Raw genomic sequence first — 20,616 nt, forward strand, 5'->3', positions numbered from 1 at the left:
ATTTTCTTTTCTTTGAAATCTTAAGCAATGAATATTTGAAATTGATTACATATCTTTTTGCTCAATGCATGTCGACAAGAATGTAGAATGTAGTCACAGGTAACCTAACATTAAAATTTGTAGTGTAAAAATTCAAGAAGGTTCTGTAAAACTTTCTTTTTGTGAAGTATGTATTGAGACTTGAATTCCCATCAATGGGCTCATTCTGGCATTTTCTTATGCCATTCTACCTGCAAACCCTCCCTGGCATTACGACTGAATATTTGGTTATAAAGCTTTATAAGGATGGTCAAATCAGTTGATGAAAAGTGGACGTGCATAACTGGAAAGATGACTGATCCAAATCCGGTGGGTGTGTCCAGGCCTTATACTACAGGACACGTGTGTCATGGAAAATGTGTCACATTTAGAATCAGGAGATCTGGGATCAAATCCCAGATCTTAGGCAGGTAGCTTGCTGCCCTGATGTTCTAATCCTATAAAATTTAAGTCATAAAATAATAATAATAAAAATTTAAATTACAAAAATATAATAAAAATTCTTGCTTTAACTTCCATGCAAGTTTGTGAAAACTAAACTAGATAATACACATGTACGTGCTCTGTAAATTGTAAAATACTTTACAAATATGAATTAATATAAGCAATATTACATATAGCCTATATATGTATGTGGGTATGCATGTGTGCATATAAATATGTGTGGGCATGCATATTGAATATTTGGAATCTTGAATTCATTAATATAGCCCTTTCATCTCTTTGGGAATGACAATTCAATTTTAACTGCTACAACCCCTGCTGTGTCATGTCTCTGTTAATTAGCACCTCTAGAAAGCAGACGACAGGGGGAATGAAATATCATTCCAGCAATGTTGTTTTGCTTAGCATTTATGGTTAATGATTTATTTGGAATATAGATGAACATGGCTAAATTTAGGTTAATTGATCAATGAATTTAATTGGAACGATTGCTATTTTTCAATTACAAAAATATATAAGAAGAAACAATAACATAGCCTACAATTTCAATATCTTTTCTTATTCTTATGCTGAATTATCACAACCTTCACACACTTAATATGTTATCGATAATAACAGGCCTTGCCATTTTAGGTAAACCATAGCATCCTGTGCTCCTTTCTTTTACCTTCCTGAATCTTTTCTCTATATTATAAACTGACAAATATACTATATGTGAAATCATGTAAAGGGGAAAGGGCACCACATTTCCAAAATGCTAAATTCTTAAATTATGTATTTTTTATCATTAGTTATTTTTGCACTTCTCCGAAGAGGCTGAACACAGCTTGAACGTACTTACTTGCCCGTCAGGAGCTCATACACTAGAATTCCCAGGGACCAAAAATCCACGCTGAAGTCATGGCCTTTGTTGAGAATGACTTCAGGAGCTACATACTCTGGGGTCCCACAGAATGTCCATGTTTTCTGTCCAGATCCTATTCTCTTAGCAAATCCAAAGTCAACCTGGAAAAGAACGTCGAAGAAATGCTCAGACACCACAGAACTCACGATCCTCTTTAAGTCTCTCTCTAACTTCCCAATCCTCTTTCTACACCCTCACCCTTGTCTTCACACAACATGCTTGCACACACACACACACACACACTCACCCGCCTGCTGATTCTTTTGTAGGGCCAGGTGTAAATCTAATTGCAATGGAGATGGCTCCATGCACACACCTCTACACCCATGACCCCTAGAGGAAAGCTTCAGCACGGGGATACTGGAACAACACACGTGAAGCTCAGGGCAAGCGGGACTCAAATCAGTCTCAAATCAGTGGTGGTTTTCATTGGGAAGAGGAGAGAAGAGTGAAATGATGGAGTTGAACCCTCCATCACAGAAGAAAAATTAATAGCAGAACTGAGAGTTTGGGAAAGGATCACTGGCAACAAGAGGGGGTTTAAAATTCTCAACAGTCTTTAAAACCATGATGTACAATGTCTGCACTCTCTCAATGTTGGCAGTCCAAAGAAAAAGCCAGGATCATCCCATCCGAACCTTGGCTGGACTCTGTACACTTTCAGCCTCTCCGGGGGTGGGGTGACTAGCACCTGCATTAATTTATTTATTCTGAATAATAATATCAGCTCAGCCAGCACCCACTATAGGCCAGGCTCTGTGCTGGGCGTACAGATAGAGTTGACTAGGAGAAGCTCAGTGTGCTGGGGATACTTACACATATGCGATTAATATTATATCATGTAACACATGATATAGTAGAAGATTATGCAAAGTATAAACTCAGAGGGCCAAAAAAACCCATATACTTCTAGAACATGAAGACGGCTGGGGAAGGTATCAGGAGGTGACACCTAAGCGCGGCCCTGACGGGTGATTAGGAGCTTTCCCAGGGTAATGAACTGGCAGCCCTCCTCTGCCTTTTCAGGAGAGGCCCCTCCACTTTTCTGAGACTGTATTCAATGAACTCTGTGCACAGAATAGAGACAGGAAAGGAGGCTGGAGCAGCAGAAGCCCCACTCACTGAATCGAGGCAGTGTGTACGACTGACACCCTGCCCTGCAAAACAAACAGTTGGTTTCCTTCCACAGGGGTTATTTAGCACATGCTTTTCATCTCCAATACGTACAGATATTATTTTAATAAGACTGCCCTCCACCTCCCTCCAGTAAACAGACACACAAATTATACCTGGGCTTCAACATGCACATTTTAATAGCTTCATTACCCACACTATCTCAATAATATGGCAATAATCTTGGCTAAAAACCTAAATAAATAAGGTTAGCATATCAAAATAGGCCCTCACCTAGAAAACTATGAGTCAGTGAGCTATAAAATCCAGGCCTCATTTATTCATTCAAATACTAACGTTTAAAATTTTCATTTTTACCTTAAATAAATCTCGTAGAAATTTACCATTTTAATAATGATTTTTAGTATTTATCATGCAACAGCAAGAATTTCCTTACCAGCAAAAGGGAATTTAAACAAATTAATTTGAAGTGGGTTTTTACTGTTATCTTTTATCTACACAGAATGACTCATAGGATTGTAAGAAATGGCTGGGGTGTTAAGAAGTTAAAATTTGTAAGCAGCTGAGATTAGCACATCTACTTATTCCTCAGAGAAAGAGCCACTGTGGAAATCCTAGCTAATTTTATAAAGACTAAACTTTAAAAGACAAGAAAGCAATGCTTATAATTGCATTTTAATGCATGCATATGTGGAAACACTATATTTTGTTGTTTTATAGTAGCTTTTCAACTCATTTTTTCATTGCCTTTTTTCCTTTAAAGGATGATTGGAAGTTTATTAGATGTTTAGAAGTTTTTCTTGCTCTAAATGTTATAAATTTTAATTTGAATAGCTGGTTTTGATTTTGTAATATTTGCATGTTGGCCCAAAGAGATAGCAATCGTTACATTAAGATTTATAAAAAGTTACCACTTTCTTTATCTCCTTTGATCTTATCAACTTTAATTTATTTGTTCAGAGGCAACTGACACTCAGACCTATCCAGTCACATGCCTAATATGCCCAGATCTTCTATATATTTTCCATAAAAATTCACACTACCTCTGTCTTGTACAACCATGGATACTACCACAAAGCCTCAGTCTGTTTTTTAACCCTACCCTTTCTGGGCAACAGAAAAGTAAGCTCTTTCCTTTATTCATTCAATGAACATTTATTGAACTATGGACCAAGCATCAGGATACAGACCCCAGTCCTCTTTGAGCATACATTTAAGAGAAAGAGAACAAGCATGAAAATATAATACCATACATAATAATGTCAGATAGTGACATATGCTATGGAAAAACCTACAGCAGAATCAGCTACAGAAAGCAATCTGAACTGCACTTTAAATAGGGTGATCAAGAAAAACTTCTCTGAGGAGGTAGTTTTTGAGTAGATTTGAGCATAAATCTGAGTGAACTACGAAAGAGGGCTCAGTAAAAAATCTGAGCAGGAGTGATTCTGCCAGAGGAAGAGCTAGCACATAGCCCAGCCTTAGGGAACACGCATGGTAACTTCAAGGGCAGACAAGAAGACCAGTGTGGCTGGGCCATATGTAATGAACTGGTAAGCCACAGAAAGAACTTCAGATTTTTTTTTTTTACTAAGAGGCCATTAGAGGATTAAGAGAAGGGATATGAAAGGCCTGACCAATGTTTTAAAGGAATCATTCTAGAAGACAAGAAAAAACACACTCTCTTTAAAAATTCTACTAGCAAAACTGAGCTTTCAAGAAGACTGTCTGGAGAAGCTGAACACAGGTTTTTTTCTTGTCTCTATTAAATCCCCATTATTAAAGATAGTTTACATTATGCTGGGAAAACATGAAGTCTCCAAAGATTTTAAGAAACTAGGAGGTTTTAAGGTGATTCTAAATCTGCAGTGATGACCGCATCATTCCGAAATAGAAAAATTAGCGTGTGGCTTCCTGGAGCTGGAGGCCAGTATTAGCTTTTCCCAGAAGTCTTTCTCTGGGTCAGAAAATTTGTCAGATATTGGTTCTCTCGGTCACATAAAAAATGGAATCAAAATGACCAGTCTAATGAAGCCAGATGATTCATGGAGACATGACATTCCAAAAAAATATTTATGTGGCATTTCTAGGGCACTTACTTTGCCCAAGTCTAGACAAGGGTGGAATGGAATCTGTTCACTCTCTCTGCCGACAGGCAACAGCGGATGGCTTCCCCTGGATGGAAGTGAGCGTGAGAGGCTAAGGCACGGGGTGGGTGAGTCCTTTATGAGTCTCCATGGGGCATGGTGACCCATCCGAAACACTCGGAGTGTTCAGTAGGAAGTGGGCGAGATGAAGAGGGGCTTTGCGTACACGAGAACTGAAAATCAAATTGTCGGCGGCTCACCTTATATACCACCACCTCTTTGAGCAGGATTACAGAACCAATTTCTTTCTCCTACGAGGTTTCTTACACTGTTTATATTCCACAATTACACCCCTTACGGCGGTATCATCTAGTTGTGTGACTAGCTCCTTCCTTGAAAAAGAGGCATTACATCGTATTCATTTGTATCCCCTACAGCGTGTGTAACACAGCAGATGTTCGACACACGTTTGGTGAAAAAAATCTGAATAAAAAGATTACTATTAACATCTGTTTCAATAAGATATCCATATTCTTTAAAACAACTTTGTGAGCTAGGAACTATTATCCTAATGTTAAAGATGAGAAAATAAAATTTAGGAAGGTCATGGATGTCTGAGGTTACACCTGACCCAGGTTCCAAAGGGAACATTCCCATAATAAGTAAATTAATGAGGAAGTGGAAGATATTTAAGAGGAAAGAAGCAGCATATGTTAGGCACATTGGTGGGAAAAGCTTAATTTCATAAGCCTTTAAGCTTTTATCATTTAACAAGAACAGCTGAAAAGAATATGGATGGAACTGATGACTACTTTTATTTAAGTAAGGAACTCTTTGTTGCATATACAATACTGGGCCATGTATGCAAGTTATAAAGCATGAGAATAAAAACACCCCTGGGCCCTCCACCAGTTTAATAATTAGAACAGAACCGATGGGGAAGCCCTATGTGCTCTCCCATTGTGTCTTCTTGTCCATTGCCAAGAGGTCATCATTACCCTGACTTTTATGTTTATCATTTGCTTGCATTCATTTCTGATTTTACCACATAGTAGATATCTTTAAATAATATATAGTTTTCATTTTTAAAATTTTCAGATAAATCTTATATTTATTCTTGGTCAAATTGCCTCTTTTCACTTAAAATCATATCTGTGAATTTAAGTCATATTATAGTACAGTTACTTTCATTCGGTATCATACACCATTGAATGGACACACCATGATTATTTTTGTCTATTATACTATCTTTGGACATTTGTATTATAGTTAACTGTGTGCTATTACAAAAATGCTTCTGTTATCATTTTCCATGTTATCTAGTGATGTGTATGACAATAAAATTGCTGGGTCAAAGATATAGTTTCTTCACCTTTACTAGATATTGTCAAATACACAAGTGAGCAAAAGTAGGTTTACAGTTGTGAGTACGTGAAACAGTTTATTCTCATATTATTTTTAATTTATTATTATATTATTTTCCATACAAACTGTAAACCTATTTTTGCGCACCCCTGTGACTTGTTTTAATAGAATTTTTAATGTTAAATGCTTGCATTCCTGAGATATATTCAACTCTGTTATGATGTATTATCATAGTTTGTATTCATTGGAGTGTTTGGCTTGTTAATATTTGGCTTATGATTTTTGGATTAAATTCATGAGTGATATTGGACATTAATTTGCCTTTCTTAGGAGTTTCTTTTGGAGAATCAAGTTTACATTAGCCTCACAGAATTAGTGTAGAGTTGCCCAAATACTTTCTACTCCACATAAATCTCTGCTTTAATTGTTATGATGTTCCCATATGATAGTATATATCTGTACCTCATCCCTTTTACTTTTGACCAGTATTTCCACAAACTTGTTAATTTTATTAAACTTTTCAAAACACCAACCTTGCTTCCATATTCCTTTTATTTTTTATTTTATTAATTCATGTTCTTAACTTTATAATTTTGTCTTCTCTTTTCTTGTTTCCCCCTTTTCCAACTTCTTAAATTGGATGCTTAGCTCATCAATTTTTAGCCTTTCTTATTTCCTAGTGGAAACTTTTAAGGCTATAAACATTACTAGCTATCACTTTAGCCGCAACCTACTTGTGGTGCTATGTATGTAGTATATTCTTTCTGCTTTTTATTATTGACTTTATTGGGGTGACAGTGGTTAAGAAAACCATACAGGTTTCAAGTGTACAGCTCAATAACACATCGTCTGCACACTGCACTGTGCGCTCACCACCCAAAGTCAAGTCTCTTCCCCTCCTCGTGTATCTCCCCGCTGCCCTCTTTCACCTACCACCACCACCCCCTTTTCCTCGGGGGGTGATCACCATACGGCTGTCTGGGTTTTTTTTTAATTCTTAATCCTTTCACCTTTTTCACCTATTTTAAAAATACTCTTTCAAGTTTCTTCTTCACTGATCCTAGAGTTACTTTGAAGTATTCTTAAAATTCCAATGAGATGAGTTACGATTTTTGTTAGTGGTTGCAGTCAGGCTGGCAATCTCAGTGACGAACTGGGGAAGAGATGTAGGATGTCTTCCTTACCACCAACTCATCCTCGGTGGTTACCAGAGAAGGGAACACCTCCACAGCCTCTAGAGACACTTAGCAAAGCCACACCTTTCTCTTACATCTCTTCTCCAGGATTTCACTGGCTATTCTTTGCTGGGAAGAAACACCTCTTCTTACTTGTCATTCTTAGATATCTGACCCTTCACAGTTATTACCAAGAAATAGCAAAGGAAGATAAAAATGCCACTTATCAAAATTCGTAGAATGGGGCCAAGGTCACTGGAACAGGGAATCTTTCATCCTCCAAGACATTTATGTCCAAGGTTGGACGGCCCAGTGTCCATCACTCAGTGCATTCATGCTGTGCTGTCACCGGGCACCCCACCCCCTCCACCTCTACTGCAGTCCCTTCATGAACCCTCAGAGAAAGCAGCTCTGCTTGGCTGCTAACTGAGGGCCCAATTCCTGTTTATGAAACTTGCTTAAGGGCTCAGTTTATGATCAAATATTGTTCATGTGTATCTCTAACTATTGAAAACAAGTCTATAAGCCCATTAAATCGAAATCATTAATTGTGTTGTATGCACCTTTTAAAGCTTTAGTGATTTTTGGTTGTTATATCAATTTCTGAGAGAAGCATATTAAATTTTCCTAAAGTTGTTCATTTCTCCCTGTTAGTTCTATCAAATTCTACTTCTTATTTTTGAGGCACTTAATTGGTAAATAAAAGATCAAGATTTTGAGATCATCTTGGTAAAATGAACCTTCATCATATGGTAACCCTCTTTACTCTTTATCTCTAGTAATACTTCTTCCCAGATACTAACATAATGAAACCTGCATTTAAATTTGTTGAATATTTCCCAGAAATATCTTTTTCCATCCCTTTAATTTCAACCCTTCTGCATCCTTATATTCTAGATCTGTCTCTTGTAAACATCAGATAGCTGGTTTTTAGTTTTTAAATCTATTTGACAATCCTTGGATTTTATCGGGTGAGTTAAGTCTATTTGTATATGTTAGATTTCTTTCTACTCCCCACATGTGCTTTCTCTTTGATTGTTTTCTAGGTTTCCTATTTCCTCTTTGCTGCCTCCTTTGTAGATTCTTGAGGCTTTTATACATCAACGATCATGTTGGCCGCAAATAAAAACAAGTAACTTCTTCCTTTTTAACCTTTCATTTCTTTTTCTTGGTTTATTTCATTGGCTAATACTTCTGTTATAATGTTGAAAATAAAAGTGGTCAAAGAAAATATTCTTGCCTTGTTCACAATCTAAATGAAAAATGTTCAATATTTCACCATTAGATGTGATGTTAACTAAAGGGTTATCCCCCATGACTTATACAGTAAAAAATGTCCTGAAACGAACAGATGTAAACAGCTGTATCAATGTGGATTTGACCAGTGCAGTTCCCCTTTTCAAGGTTTGAAAGTCTACTTTTTGTTGCTCTCCAATGTCTTTATACATTTTTACATATATTATAATTAACCTTAGCAAGATTAGTCCAATGAAAGCTACTTCACTGTTAATGAAAAACTTCCATTGAATATTTAATTTCAATCATTATGTTCCTAATTTTTTCCCTAGTATCTTAATAGAAGTTTTATTTGTGTGTTTTTTCCTAAACCTTAGATCTTTTTTGAGACTCTGCTCCTTACTCATTTGTTAGTCCCTCTCTTATTTTTAAAAGGCTTATTTTACATTCTTCATCTGATTATTCCAATACTGAGACATTTATGTGCTTCCTAAATAATGTTCATTCTATCTTTTTCCCTCAGACATTTTCAATTTTATTTTTAAATGTGAGCTGATGTTCCCTGGAACTTTATATCTGAGAGTTCTTTGTGTCCTGAGCTGAGAGTACATTCTTCCAGAGAGAATATACATTGATTCTTGGAAACTTGGGCATGCTACCAACGTGGATCCTTTTTCATTTAAATTCTTGCCTGGGTTTTTCCATCCTTGAAGACTGGGCACCCAAACTCCATGAAGATCAGCCTGTGGCCAAGATTTTTTAGAAAAGACTCTTCTATTCCTCTGCTAAAGGTCTAATAATGAGAAAGGCATGTTTTCTTCCATTTACTCTGTCTTTATATGCTGGATATTTTTTCTTGTTTCTGTTTCCCTGCGAGTGTGATTCTCAGCTCTGTGCAATGTTCTCTGTTTGAACTTCCCACACTGCCCAGGTCCAAAACTTGGTCTCCTGTTCCCATAGGGTACAGCTAATAAAATCAAACCTCCAGGCCACCTAGGATTGCTGGGTGCCCACAAGTTAGCAGCTTCAGTGTTTGAGTTCTGTCTTATGCCACTGCTCTAGCTTGATTCCCAGCCTCAGAAGAATCCCAATGCTGTCTCATAAACTCAGCCACGCATGTAACACTGCTTTTCATGTTGCATCCAGTACTTTTAGACATTTTAGAGAGGATTTCAGGATATCTAGTTTGATATATAGATAAAAATGGAAATATCCAACAAGTGCTTTTTAATCTCTAAAGGCTTTAGTTATTAACCTTCATTTAGCTGGTTGGCAAATGAGTTAGCAGGATGGGTAACAATGGCTAACAGGAGAGAGATTTATTGACCTCTATGACTATAAATACTGAATACTGAATATGCTATCTAATGTTTTAAAAAGAGCTATAAAAAAATGAATTGAATGGATATCTGCATGCCTTGTGATAGCTTTACTTCTAGAATATTCCAAAGGATTCCCTAAACAGCTGTGAGAGGCACGGCCAATGAAGGGACTGTGAAGAAGAGAAGGGATTGGGGCCTCGTGTTAGAACCTCTCAAAGCTGTCTTTCTGGGGTAAGATAAAGCTTGAGTGGATCAAAATGTTTCTTGGAAGTCAGCCAGATTTCACATGAAAGGACTTTTATTTTACTCCTTTACTAGGGAGAGAAATTGCTTAGCAATTACACATAATAAATTTAATTCCTAAGACTAAATTATACACTGTAACATGTGGATGAGAAACCTATCTCATCAATTGCTAAATATATTAACTGCAAAGTGTTTTGCACAATAGCTTTACACACGGTCGACTACTCATTAAATGGTACTATTATCATGTCCATGTGTAAAAGTTCTGATGTGAGAAACTTTTAGTATCTTTGTAAATATTAAGTCCAGAGGTAAATGTCATGTCCTTGAGGTACTGACAAAATGGACTCAGAAAAACTCATCCTGATGGGGTTCCCTCCTAAGGCCCGAAGTGCCTTGGTTTCTCCTAAATTGTGACTGCCCAGTTCTAACATAATTTCTCACTGAAAGTAGTTTATGTGACTAGCATTTTTTTCTTTAGTGTGATATGCAAGGGGATTTATGTCAAGCATTAGACTAGAGGATTACAAAGATAGATAGCAAGAAAAGTCTCTGTCCCCCAGGAGCCTATAGTCTCGTGCTAAGATTCTCAACCCTGCCTGTACTTTAGAATCACCTAGAAGTATTTCAAAAACAACCAATATTCATATGTCTAGCTTTTCTCCCTATACAGACAGTGGCTTTCTCAGGGCAGGAGCCATACTATCATCTTTCCTTATCTTTTATAGCTGGTACCTGTATGTAATAGGAACCTATTAAAACTTAGTTAAAACTATTAAACAAAAATATTAACAAAATACAACTTTAAAGGCACTCTGTTGTGTGAATTCCTAGTAAGAGTCACAAATACAGCTGAAATACAAAATTCCTAGGCCAAAAAGACTGTGCTTGTAACACTGCTCCCTGTGTTTCAAAAGCCCTATCCCCCAAAGTGGGAGTAACAGGTGTACCAAAATTAAAAGAAAACTGCAACAATCATACAACTTTGTGCTTGGAACTATCTTGTATGATACTATAAGTTAGAGAATTTGTCTTACCAATTTCAGATAGCCCTCAGCATCCAGAATTAAGTTTTCTGGCTTCAGGTCTCTGTAGATAATACCTAGTCGATGCAGGTAATCAAATGCTTCAGTCACACAAGCCACACAGAACTTGGAGGTGGGTTCATCAAAGCTGCCTCTGCAATGAAATTGCGTTCCCTCTTAATACTCTCAAGATACACCTTTGTTGTCTGTTCTGGGTGTCGATCATGGTTTTGGTAAATTTGTGCAACACAATTGTTTTGTAGGACAGCAACACTAAAAAGTACGTTATACTGCCAGTCAATTAGATTGATCATAAATTTAGGGGGATACTGGATACAAACAAGAACTACTTCAGTAGAATCAAAATGTCCACATCTAAACAATTGCTTCTGCTAATTACATATGAACATATAACACAGAAAAATAAAGAAAGGTTTTTAAGACATTTTTTGAGAAATGCAACGCTGGAGAAAATGACACTATTTCAATGGCAAGTCTGAACCAGATGTCTAAAATTGATTGCTTGACTAAAACATGACTGAAGTGATCATTTTCATTTCCTGTTTGTAAAGCATATAACCATAACTCCCTCCTATTTTGTGCACCTTGATGATATTAGAGTTGCCCTCTGTCAGCATGGTGTGTATGTTTCTATACTGAACTGTTGAAATGTGGAGGTGATTTGCTGCATGGTATAATAGATGGATATGTCTTTGGAGTGAAAGAGACTGGCTTTGACTCCTACCATGTCCACTCACTGTGTCCTTGTACAAGTTATTTAGCTGTTCTGAGCCTCAGATCCCTATCTATAAAATGGGTTTACTACTTACTTAACAGTGTTGTTTTGAGGATTAGGTGCAGTGCCTAACAGGAAGTATAAATTCCCCTTTCTAAATAGATGTAGATTTTCTAAATAGATTTGCCTTGTGGAAGCAAAGATGGAAGATGCAAATGCTTCTGCAGGTGTCATGCAAGTCGCCTCTTCCTTCCAGATTCTTCCCATTCAGATCCATCCAACAGTATGTTCCTAACACAACACATTCATCTTCTACTCAGACTCTCAATGGTCTCTTATTGCCTAAGTGTGTGATGCTCAGCCATGAAAGCACATTAGAATTGCCTGAGAAGCATCAAAAATAATTTACTGGACCCTATCCCACATTAACTGAATCCTGATATTTCGTGTTAGTGTTCAGCATTTATATTCTGTAAAAGATCCCCATGTGACTGTAATGTGTAGTCAGGGTTAAGAACCACTGGCCCAGGTAATACTGTCTAACTGCCTGGCATTAACCCCCACAACCCAGTGCAAACCTTCCTGTCCATCTTCTCTGCTGCTGTCCTTGTCTTCTACTCAAAGTCTGCTGTTCATCATCCACAAAGAGACCCACTGTATCCCAACATCCCCATTGTATCTTACATGAGTTTCCCTTCCTCTCTGCCTTTCTACATTTGGTCATCTTTAGAGTTTAGTTCAGGTCCTTCCTCTATCATCATGTTTTCTTTCTCTCCTCTCCTCCAAGCTTACTATCCATCACACTCAACTGGCCTTCAATTGCAAACTGCCAACTTCGTCATACTTAGTTTTCACATTAAATAATGAAATGTTTTTAAATCCCATACACTATCTCCCCCAATAAACTCAAAACTCATTGAAGGAAAAGTTTATACTTTCTACTCTTTAGGTTAGAAAAGTCTGCATTGTCTAGAAAACCCTGAACTGCCTACTATGGAGCCCTGTGCATGGGTGCTGCTCAGCAAACACCGGTGGCTTCGATTGTGTGGAAACTACCCCTTTATAAAACTGAATCTTTGCAAACATCTGACTCTGTTTTTCAGAAAAGCATTCACCACTCCCCTCTTTTCTTCATCTCCCTTCTGGAGAGTCACAATCAGAAGCATCTGGATTTGTATCTACTTTGTCTCATACTAAACATGTCACTGTGGATAGTTCACACTGTCCCTAAACCTGCGATTCTTTAATCCCTAATGTGGGAATGCCAATAACAGCCTTAAAGGGTGCCTATGACACATGATTATAATGTTGGCTAAGAAAATATCACTATCACCACTTTATCAGGTGATAATATTTTCTTAGAATCGTATCTTAACTACTGCTTTCATGTCTCTTTAAATGATCATGAATGCAGCATCCTTTATACCATTTGTGAGTAGACAAGTGCCATTGCTTATAATCTTTTTCATTACCTGTCCCTTAATATGCTCCATAGCTCCCCACCTAAGCAGGCTTCCAGAAGCATGTATACATACTTATTGTCCTTGAAAGTACGATACAATCTGTGAAGACAGATAAAAACAGGATTATTAGAAACCTAGTTTTAAAGCTTCCCTCAAGTTGCTTAAGAGTATCATTGGTAACATTCTGAACAATGGTCCTCTTCCCCTTCTAAACATCCTATAGCTACACTGGGCTTCTACCTGAGTCCCCTGTGATTGTTCCTACTGCCTTGCTTTTGCTCACGTTGGCCCTTTTACTTAGACTGTCCTCCCTCTACCCACAGACAACTTCTTAATCTCAGTTTGACTGTAAAAGTGTTAAACATTCCTCAAGGCCAAAATCATTATCCCATCTACCAAATATGGCCTCTCCTTCCTCCCAAACCCAGAGACCTCTGATTATACCTCCTTTAAGATCTGTCTTTCATAACAGTTATTCACACTCATGTCCTATGTCCTCTAGTTGGTCTCAGGAAATAGACTTTGAGACAGAGGTTTGTAAGAAGTTTAGTGGTGAGCACACATGGGAACAGTACCCACGCGGGAGGAAGAAACAGATTTTGGCAGAGGTAGCGTTGGGCTATAATCTAGTTTCAACAAAAGCCCCAGCTTCAAGAAGCTCTGCCATCACTGGATGCAGGCTCTACCTGGAAAGAGAGTATGATCTTGGGCAAAGGGGTTTTCTGCACCTAAGAGCAATGGCCAGAGAAGGGCTGAGCCAGAGTCCTCATTTGGTAGCACACCCAGGATCTTGGGGAATGGCAGCCTCAGTCCTGATGTGGGACCTGGGCAGGGTATCATATTTCTACATTAGGTGAAAGTAGTCTCTGGGCCTTAATCAAAAGACCCCTTTTTCTCCCTTGCACTTTGCCTGGGCTACAACAGACAGCAGAGCAGCTGCATCATGTACAGGCAGCAAAAATAATCTGGTACAGTGGTTCTGGAACCAGCCACCTAGGCTTGAATCCCTGACCAACCATTTATTGGCTATGCAATCTCACTTTTCTTATTCTTCTCCAATGAAGGCAATCATAACATTTACCTCACTGTTCTATTATGAACATATTTTCATTTGATCATATATTGATTAAATATGGATATATCATTGATTATGTTAATTTACTATATGTTTATATCTACACATTGTATATAAATAAATATAACTTTAAAATATATATATATATATATATATATATATATATATATATATATGCCTTTATTGACTTCAGAGAGAGGAAGGGAGACGGAAAGAGAGAGAGAAACATCAATGATCAGAGAGAGTCATTGATCGGCTGCCTCCTGCATGCCCCTGACTGGGGATCGAGCCCGCAACCAGGGCATGTGCCCTGACCGGGAATCGAACCGGAATCTCCTGGATCATAGGTCAGTGCTCAATCGATGAGCCACACCAGTCAGGCATAAATAGAACTTTTTAAAATAAATAAATATATTTTATCATATATTTATATTATATATATATATATATATATATATATATATATATATATATATTGCTTAGAAGAGTGCCTGACACATGTTAATTTCTCAAAAAAATGTCTTTAATATTTATCCTTAATGTCATTACTACCATACTATATGCCAAGAACTCCTTAAAGAGCTGGAAATGAGTAAATGAATAAAACCTAATCCATGCACTGAAGCTGTTCATCATAGTTTAATGAATTATTGGTTAAAAAAAAGGGGAGGATGCATTTTAGAAATATAGTTAATATAAAGATAATTGGATGGCCCTATTACCACCACTACCTGGGTTCACACTTCCTTTTTAATACTGAAAACATTGGAATATGAATTGGCAGGAAGATTCTTTCAAAGCATTTGATTAAAAAAGTATAAATTCTATTCACTGAAAGTGCACTTTATATCACCCAGAAATCACTAAAGCTCCATTGAAGTCGTATATGAAAATACAAACTGGCTCACAACAGTAACCCTGACTTCACAAGTAAAGACAGCCATGGCCTAGAATAACTTATTTCCCTTCCAGGCTCTGGTGATAGCTACAGATAGAACAGTAACTACTAGGAGGCAGAACTTTCAGCATCGAGGCCCTGCAAGAACCTGGTTTGTTGCCCCTTGGCAGAATAGATGTGCCCAGATGCCACTGCGAGCAGAAATTCAACAGCTGCACGCTCCCTGGGGGGCTTCCAATGAATTCTTGCTTTCCCAATTCTGAATTAGGTCTGGACTAAATAATCAATTCAAATTCTTTCACTTAATTTTACACACACACACACACACACACACACACACACACTTTCTTGACCTTTACTCAAGAACAAAAAGGTCTGGGTGCTTGACTCCAGATCTCAAACTTTGAACATTTTACGTATTGAGCTGTGACTGGGATGGAGAATTCGGGTGGGGCCTCCTCTTTCTCTTCTGTCCACTCTCCTGCATGGAAACACTCACAAAAAGAGCCCAGCATCCTCAGTTCTGAGAGCCAAATGCTCACTTACTTCACAACGAAGGGCGAACACAGCTCCTCCAGGATCCTCTTCTCCGAGTAGACATGCTCCTGTTGCTTAGTATCAACTATATGTTTCTTCCTTATACACTTCATAGCAAAAGCAACATTCTCGTTTTTTACTTTAACCTATGTAAGAAGAGAAAGATCCCTTAAGACTCAGTTACTAGGAAAGATTGGCGACATCTATATAAAACATGTTAACTAATGAGAGTTAAAATTCTCACTATATATAAAAATAGTATGGAAGTTTGAACCATGTATCCCTCTGGGAACTGAGCTTTATTCAGGGGTACACACTTCCCCTTCATTGTGATTTCCATCAGAGTTCACATAACTGGACCATGGTTCTAAACTGTTTGTATTGGAACAAGAGAAAAAACTGTAGTTAGAAGATTTAATGTTTAGAAACCTATTCCGTTTTGAAGGTGACATAAAAAGCTTTGGCCAGAAGTATTCTTTCTTCTTTGATTTTCACAGCAAAACATGTTAAATCAAGATCTATATCTGCACTATCCAGTGTAATAGCCACTAGTCTCATGAGGTGGTTTAATTTTAAATTAATTAAAAGTCAAAATTCAGTTCCTCGGTTGCACTAGCCACACTTCAAAAGCTCAACAGCCACCTCCAGGTAGTGGCTGCCTTATGGGACAGCACAGATACAGAACATTTCCATCAGCTCAGAAAGTTCTGTTGGAGACCACTGATCTAGATGGGCAAACAGAATTTTCCTTAGAAGAAAATTTAAAAAAAAATTAATAAGTATTTATTCAGGTGGGCTTAAAACTCCATAAGCAGACTATATTTAACAAGTAATAAAATTGTGCAGAAATGGGTACATCCCATATTGTTCTCACATTTGCCATTAGTGCTGCCTATGATTTTTAAATTAATGGCGAAATTATTGTTTCAATTATAATTATCTAACTAAAAAAGAGAGATTTCAGAGTTGTTAACTCAATCCCTTTGCCAAGGTCTTTGGTGAAAAATATAACTGGAGATGGGTGTGGCCTCCTCTCTCCATATGGCAGAGAAACACTATAAATATTCCTCAGCTTATTAAGAGATTGTCCCCCCCCCACACCCATCAGAGATGGAGTACTGACTGGGTGTGAAGTGTGCTATCCAGCCTCCTGGCAGCATTTCAGAGCTGCTCGTGCCCAGGGCCATCCAGCAGGCGGATGTGTCAGCGTAGTACCCGGAGGCTAACGTACAGAGAGTTGTTAAGAATCTGCTGGGCAGAGAAGGGCTTGGTAATTGCCAAGGGTTCAGAGCCATCTGTGTCTAATAAGGCCCCAGATCTCCATCCTACAGTTTCCTCAGAGCACCTGATCTGACAACACCGCCCTCTACTCCTTGGAAGCTGGTTATAAAGCTCAGAGAGGCGGTGATGTGGAAGGTGCAGCAGAAACCAGGCCACGCATTCCTAGCCGTCCCGATAAACACTACAGAAGGCTGCTCTCCCAGCATCCCTTTGCACTCATCTGCTCTTCTTTTTTTCTAATAGAAAACATTGTGCAACTCAAAAATAAAATAATAAAAGCCAAAGACAGACATGGCAGCGAAGTTGTTTAAGAGACAGAACTATAATACTGAATTTGTTTCTATGGCACTTGCCCAGGACACGGTCTTTGCTTCTTTAGTATATACACAGTGATGTGTCACTAGAATATATGTACACACATTTTGCTGTTAGGAATACATTTTTTAAGGCTTTATAGTCTTTGGGAATGCTTACTTTGTGCATTCTCCAATAACTACCATCATCAAAAGTATTCACAACAGGAGGGAATGTAAGAAGCTTGAAATAGCAGCTCTAAGTCACTTACTAGCACGGACCTGCTACTATACAACAGACAGACTGAAAAGTGTACTTTCTCAGTTCAAAGCAACATTTGAGATAGCAATAACAATTCACACATTCCTCCAAGACACACTGGAATACAAAACAGAAAAAGAAAGTCAAAGGCGTCTCTCAGATGCTTGAAACGTAAACCCCTTACAAGCTCAACTCTTCCGAACCCACCAACGCCCAGTGTTGCGATAATCTCAAGGTTCTGGAATGGGGATGAAGAGGAAAATCTGGCCACTTTCTCCTTCAGCTGAATCATCTCCAGAGAGAGTGCTTTCGACAGATTCCGGTGAGACATGGATCTCCTGCTCAAGAGAAGCGACACATTACATACATGCAGGGGTCACGCAGGGGTCCTGCCACCCAGAACTTTCACTCCCACAACAGCCTTCTTTCTGGGTCATTCCTGCCTACAGTTGCCACAAAGGCTATTTCAACTTCTATAGGATCAGATTCAGTCACATCTGGGGAGAAAAACAATAGAATATACGAACAAAAAACTGACACCACACACAGTAATAGGCAAATGTCAAATTAAATCAATGAGAGGCAAAAATGAGTGAACTGGGTGGTATTTAAAATGTATCTCAATAAAGCTGTTAAAAAGAGAAGAGTCAGTGAGAGGAAATAAACCCGAGAGTCATTTTCTTTGTTGCATATACCAGAGAATGTCACACTGAGAATCATGTCATGTTTTGCTATTTTTGTCAGATCTTGACGCTTCCTATGACTGGACCAGAATAACTACTTTGGGAAACATAAAAAATATATTTTTCCTACTTTATATCTAACTATTGTTATTTGGAAATATTCGTTTTTCTCTTTTATTTATGGTTTATTGCTCTGGGTTATATATTTATAAATTGTTGTTACTACAAAAGGCCTTTGGCATAAAGTTGCAAATACATTTCTTGCACACACACACACAAAAAACACCTGTGAGTCCTGACTGAGTGCTCTAATTCAACTCAAATGTCAGTTTTCTGGAACTTCTGACTCTTCAGCTTCGATTGTACTACCTGGTGAATATATGCTTAAGTATTCATTCCACAAAATGTTTTAGCAAAGGATTTTCAAATAATTTTAGCTTTACAAAGTAGATTTTTCTATCAAACAGAAAATTTCTCATGAGTATTATTACATTTAGAGCCCTACCCAATTCCTTCCTCCTTGAGCACGCGCGCACACACGAGCACACACACTCCCCTGGGTGGTAGCTCCCTTATATTTTGAAATAATTCTGACTATACTGCCAGTTTTTAACCTGAGATCAGAGGGAAAGGGCTACTTGAATTCCTTGGCCCTCTTGTTTGATTTCCATGGGCAACAGAGGCATAGTTTCTGAATTAATGGATTTTGAGCTAAGTCACCAGACAATGTGAAGAATCCCTTTTCCAAGGCCCCCTTTCAGGAACGTTCTCCCTACCATTACTACTCACCACCCTAAATAAGGAGCTGACTACGTATAAACTAAAATAATCATGCCAGTGGTAAGTGGTATCCTCTTTGTAGAAGACAATTTAAAAGAACCTCCCCAAATTTTCTAGTGAAGGCACACTAAAAGTTACTACAATAGTGACTCACACCCCTCTGTCCCCTTCATCAACTGTTGTAATCATATCCGGCTTAGGAAAATACTCCTCCACTTACTTCGCATGTCTTTTTTCATCATCACGGTTCAGGTTTGCCACATACCCTTCAAGGTATTTTTGTAGTTCTTCAAAAGTCCCAACTGTCTGGTTGAACGTTCTGAACAAATAAAATAAAATTAAATGAAAAGCTCTGTGCTGCCAGTTACCATTGCAACTTGGCATTCTTCTTAAGCTTGTAAAAGACTGTTTCTATGGTTATTCAAGGCTTTGTAAATTGTTTTTCAGTAATTTATGTATGTTAGTATTGCCATAATATGCCAGAATAGTTATTAGAAGTTATATAGTGGATTCTTTGAGTTTATGAAGCAAAGAAGCTATCAGTGAGAAAACATTTCTGTAGTTTTCTGCCTTGCTGTTCAGGTTTACCAACAACGGTTTTTATTCTTTCTTGATTTTTAAAAAGACGGTGGAGAGGAAAGTGACTAAAGATTGCTTCTATTACTGAACACATACTATGGGGGCCAAATGACACAGTGTCAAGAAGGCTGAAAGAAACGGGGAGACCTGGACAGGAGCCCCTGCTCCATCGCAGATGGCAGCGTTGGGGCAATTCTTTAACTGATCTGAGATCACTCTTCTTATCTGTAAGGGAGAGACTGGTCTACGCGTGGATGTTAACTAGACTTATTGCGGTGCTCGCTTTGGAATACAGACATACATTGAATCATCATGTTGTACACCTGAAACTAATACAATGTTAGTATGTCAATTCTAGCTCAATAAAAATAAAAAAGTTATTGTTAACATTTTAGGCATATTAAGGTTATTGTAGTCATGCATTATAAATTATACTTAGTTTTTAGAGATATGTCCTATAAAATTTATAGGTAAAATAATTTTATGGTGTAATTTGCTTGAAAATAGTGTGGAGAAAGCAGGGAGGGGTGGTGAAGTGGTATAAATAAGGCATTACTAAATCACTGTTGAACTTGCACTATGAGGTCTATAATACCATATTTTTTAACATATCTGAAATTTTCGATAACAAAAAGATTTTTAAAATGTTCTAAAGTTCTTTCCAGCTCTAAATCTCTATGATTTCATGTTCAATAAGTGTTGTATTCAGTTAGCAATTGACTATATACTCCCTGTGATACCTCTTGTTATTTTACTATTTTTGTTAATATTTAGCGAGTATTCCCTATTTCTTTGATTACACTAGGAATTTTCTCAGAGAATGACCTAGCTTTGGTATGTTCAAATTTCCTTTATCATAACTACATAATAAATATTCAACTGATTAATGAGAGATACAAGGGGCCAGGTTCAAATATGACTTGAAGGGAGTTAAGGACACAAATGTGACTTATTCTGAAAAATAACCCAAGACATTTAGAGATTAATATTGATACACATCACTTGCAAATTACTACAAGTGCTAAATTAAAAATTATCTGGATATATGTCTA

General features: G+C 37.7%; 1 protein-coding gene across 1 annotated transcript in view; it reads right to left on the minus strand.

Moving 5' to 3' along the window:
• Nucleotides 1–20,616, minus strand: part of PRKG2 (protein kinase cGMP-dependent 2) — an 86,624-nt gene that overhangs the window by 14,876 nt on the left and 51,132 nt on the right. The window contains exons 10-15 of the mRNA XM_081140586.1: nucleotides 19,206–19,304; nucleotides 17,707–17,860; nucleotides 15,696–15,832; nucleotides 13,186–13,275; nucleotides 10,990–11,131; nucleotides 1,325–1,488 (exon numbers count right to left, since the gene is read on the minus strand). Coding sequence (XP_080996712.1) covers nucleotides 1,325–1,488; nucleotides 10,990–11,131; nucleotides 13,186–13,275; nucleotides 15,696–15,832; nucleotides 17,707–17,860; nucleotides 19,206–19,304 — 786 coding nt within the window. The remainder of the gene's footprint in view (nucleotides 1–1,324; nucleotides 1,489–10,989; nucleotides 11,132–13,185; nucleotides 13,276–15,695; nucleotides 15,833–17,706; nucleotides 17,861–19,205; nucleotides 19,305–20,616) is intronic.

Source organism: Miniopterus schreibersii, assembly GCF_964146895.1.
Source record: "Miniopterus schreibersii genome assembly, chromosome: 1".
In the NCBI taxonomy this organism is placed as follows: Eukaryota; Metazoa; Chordata; class Mammalia; order Chiroptera; family Miniopteridae; genus Miniopterus; species Miniopterus schreibersii.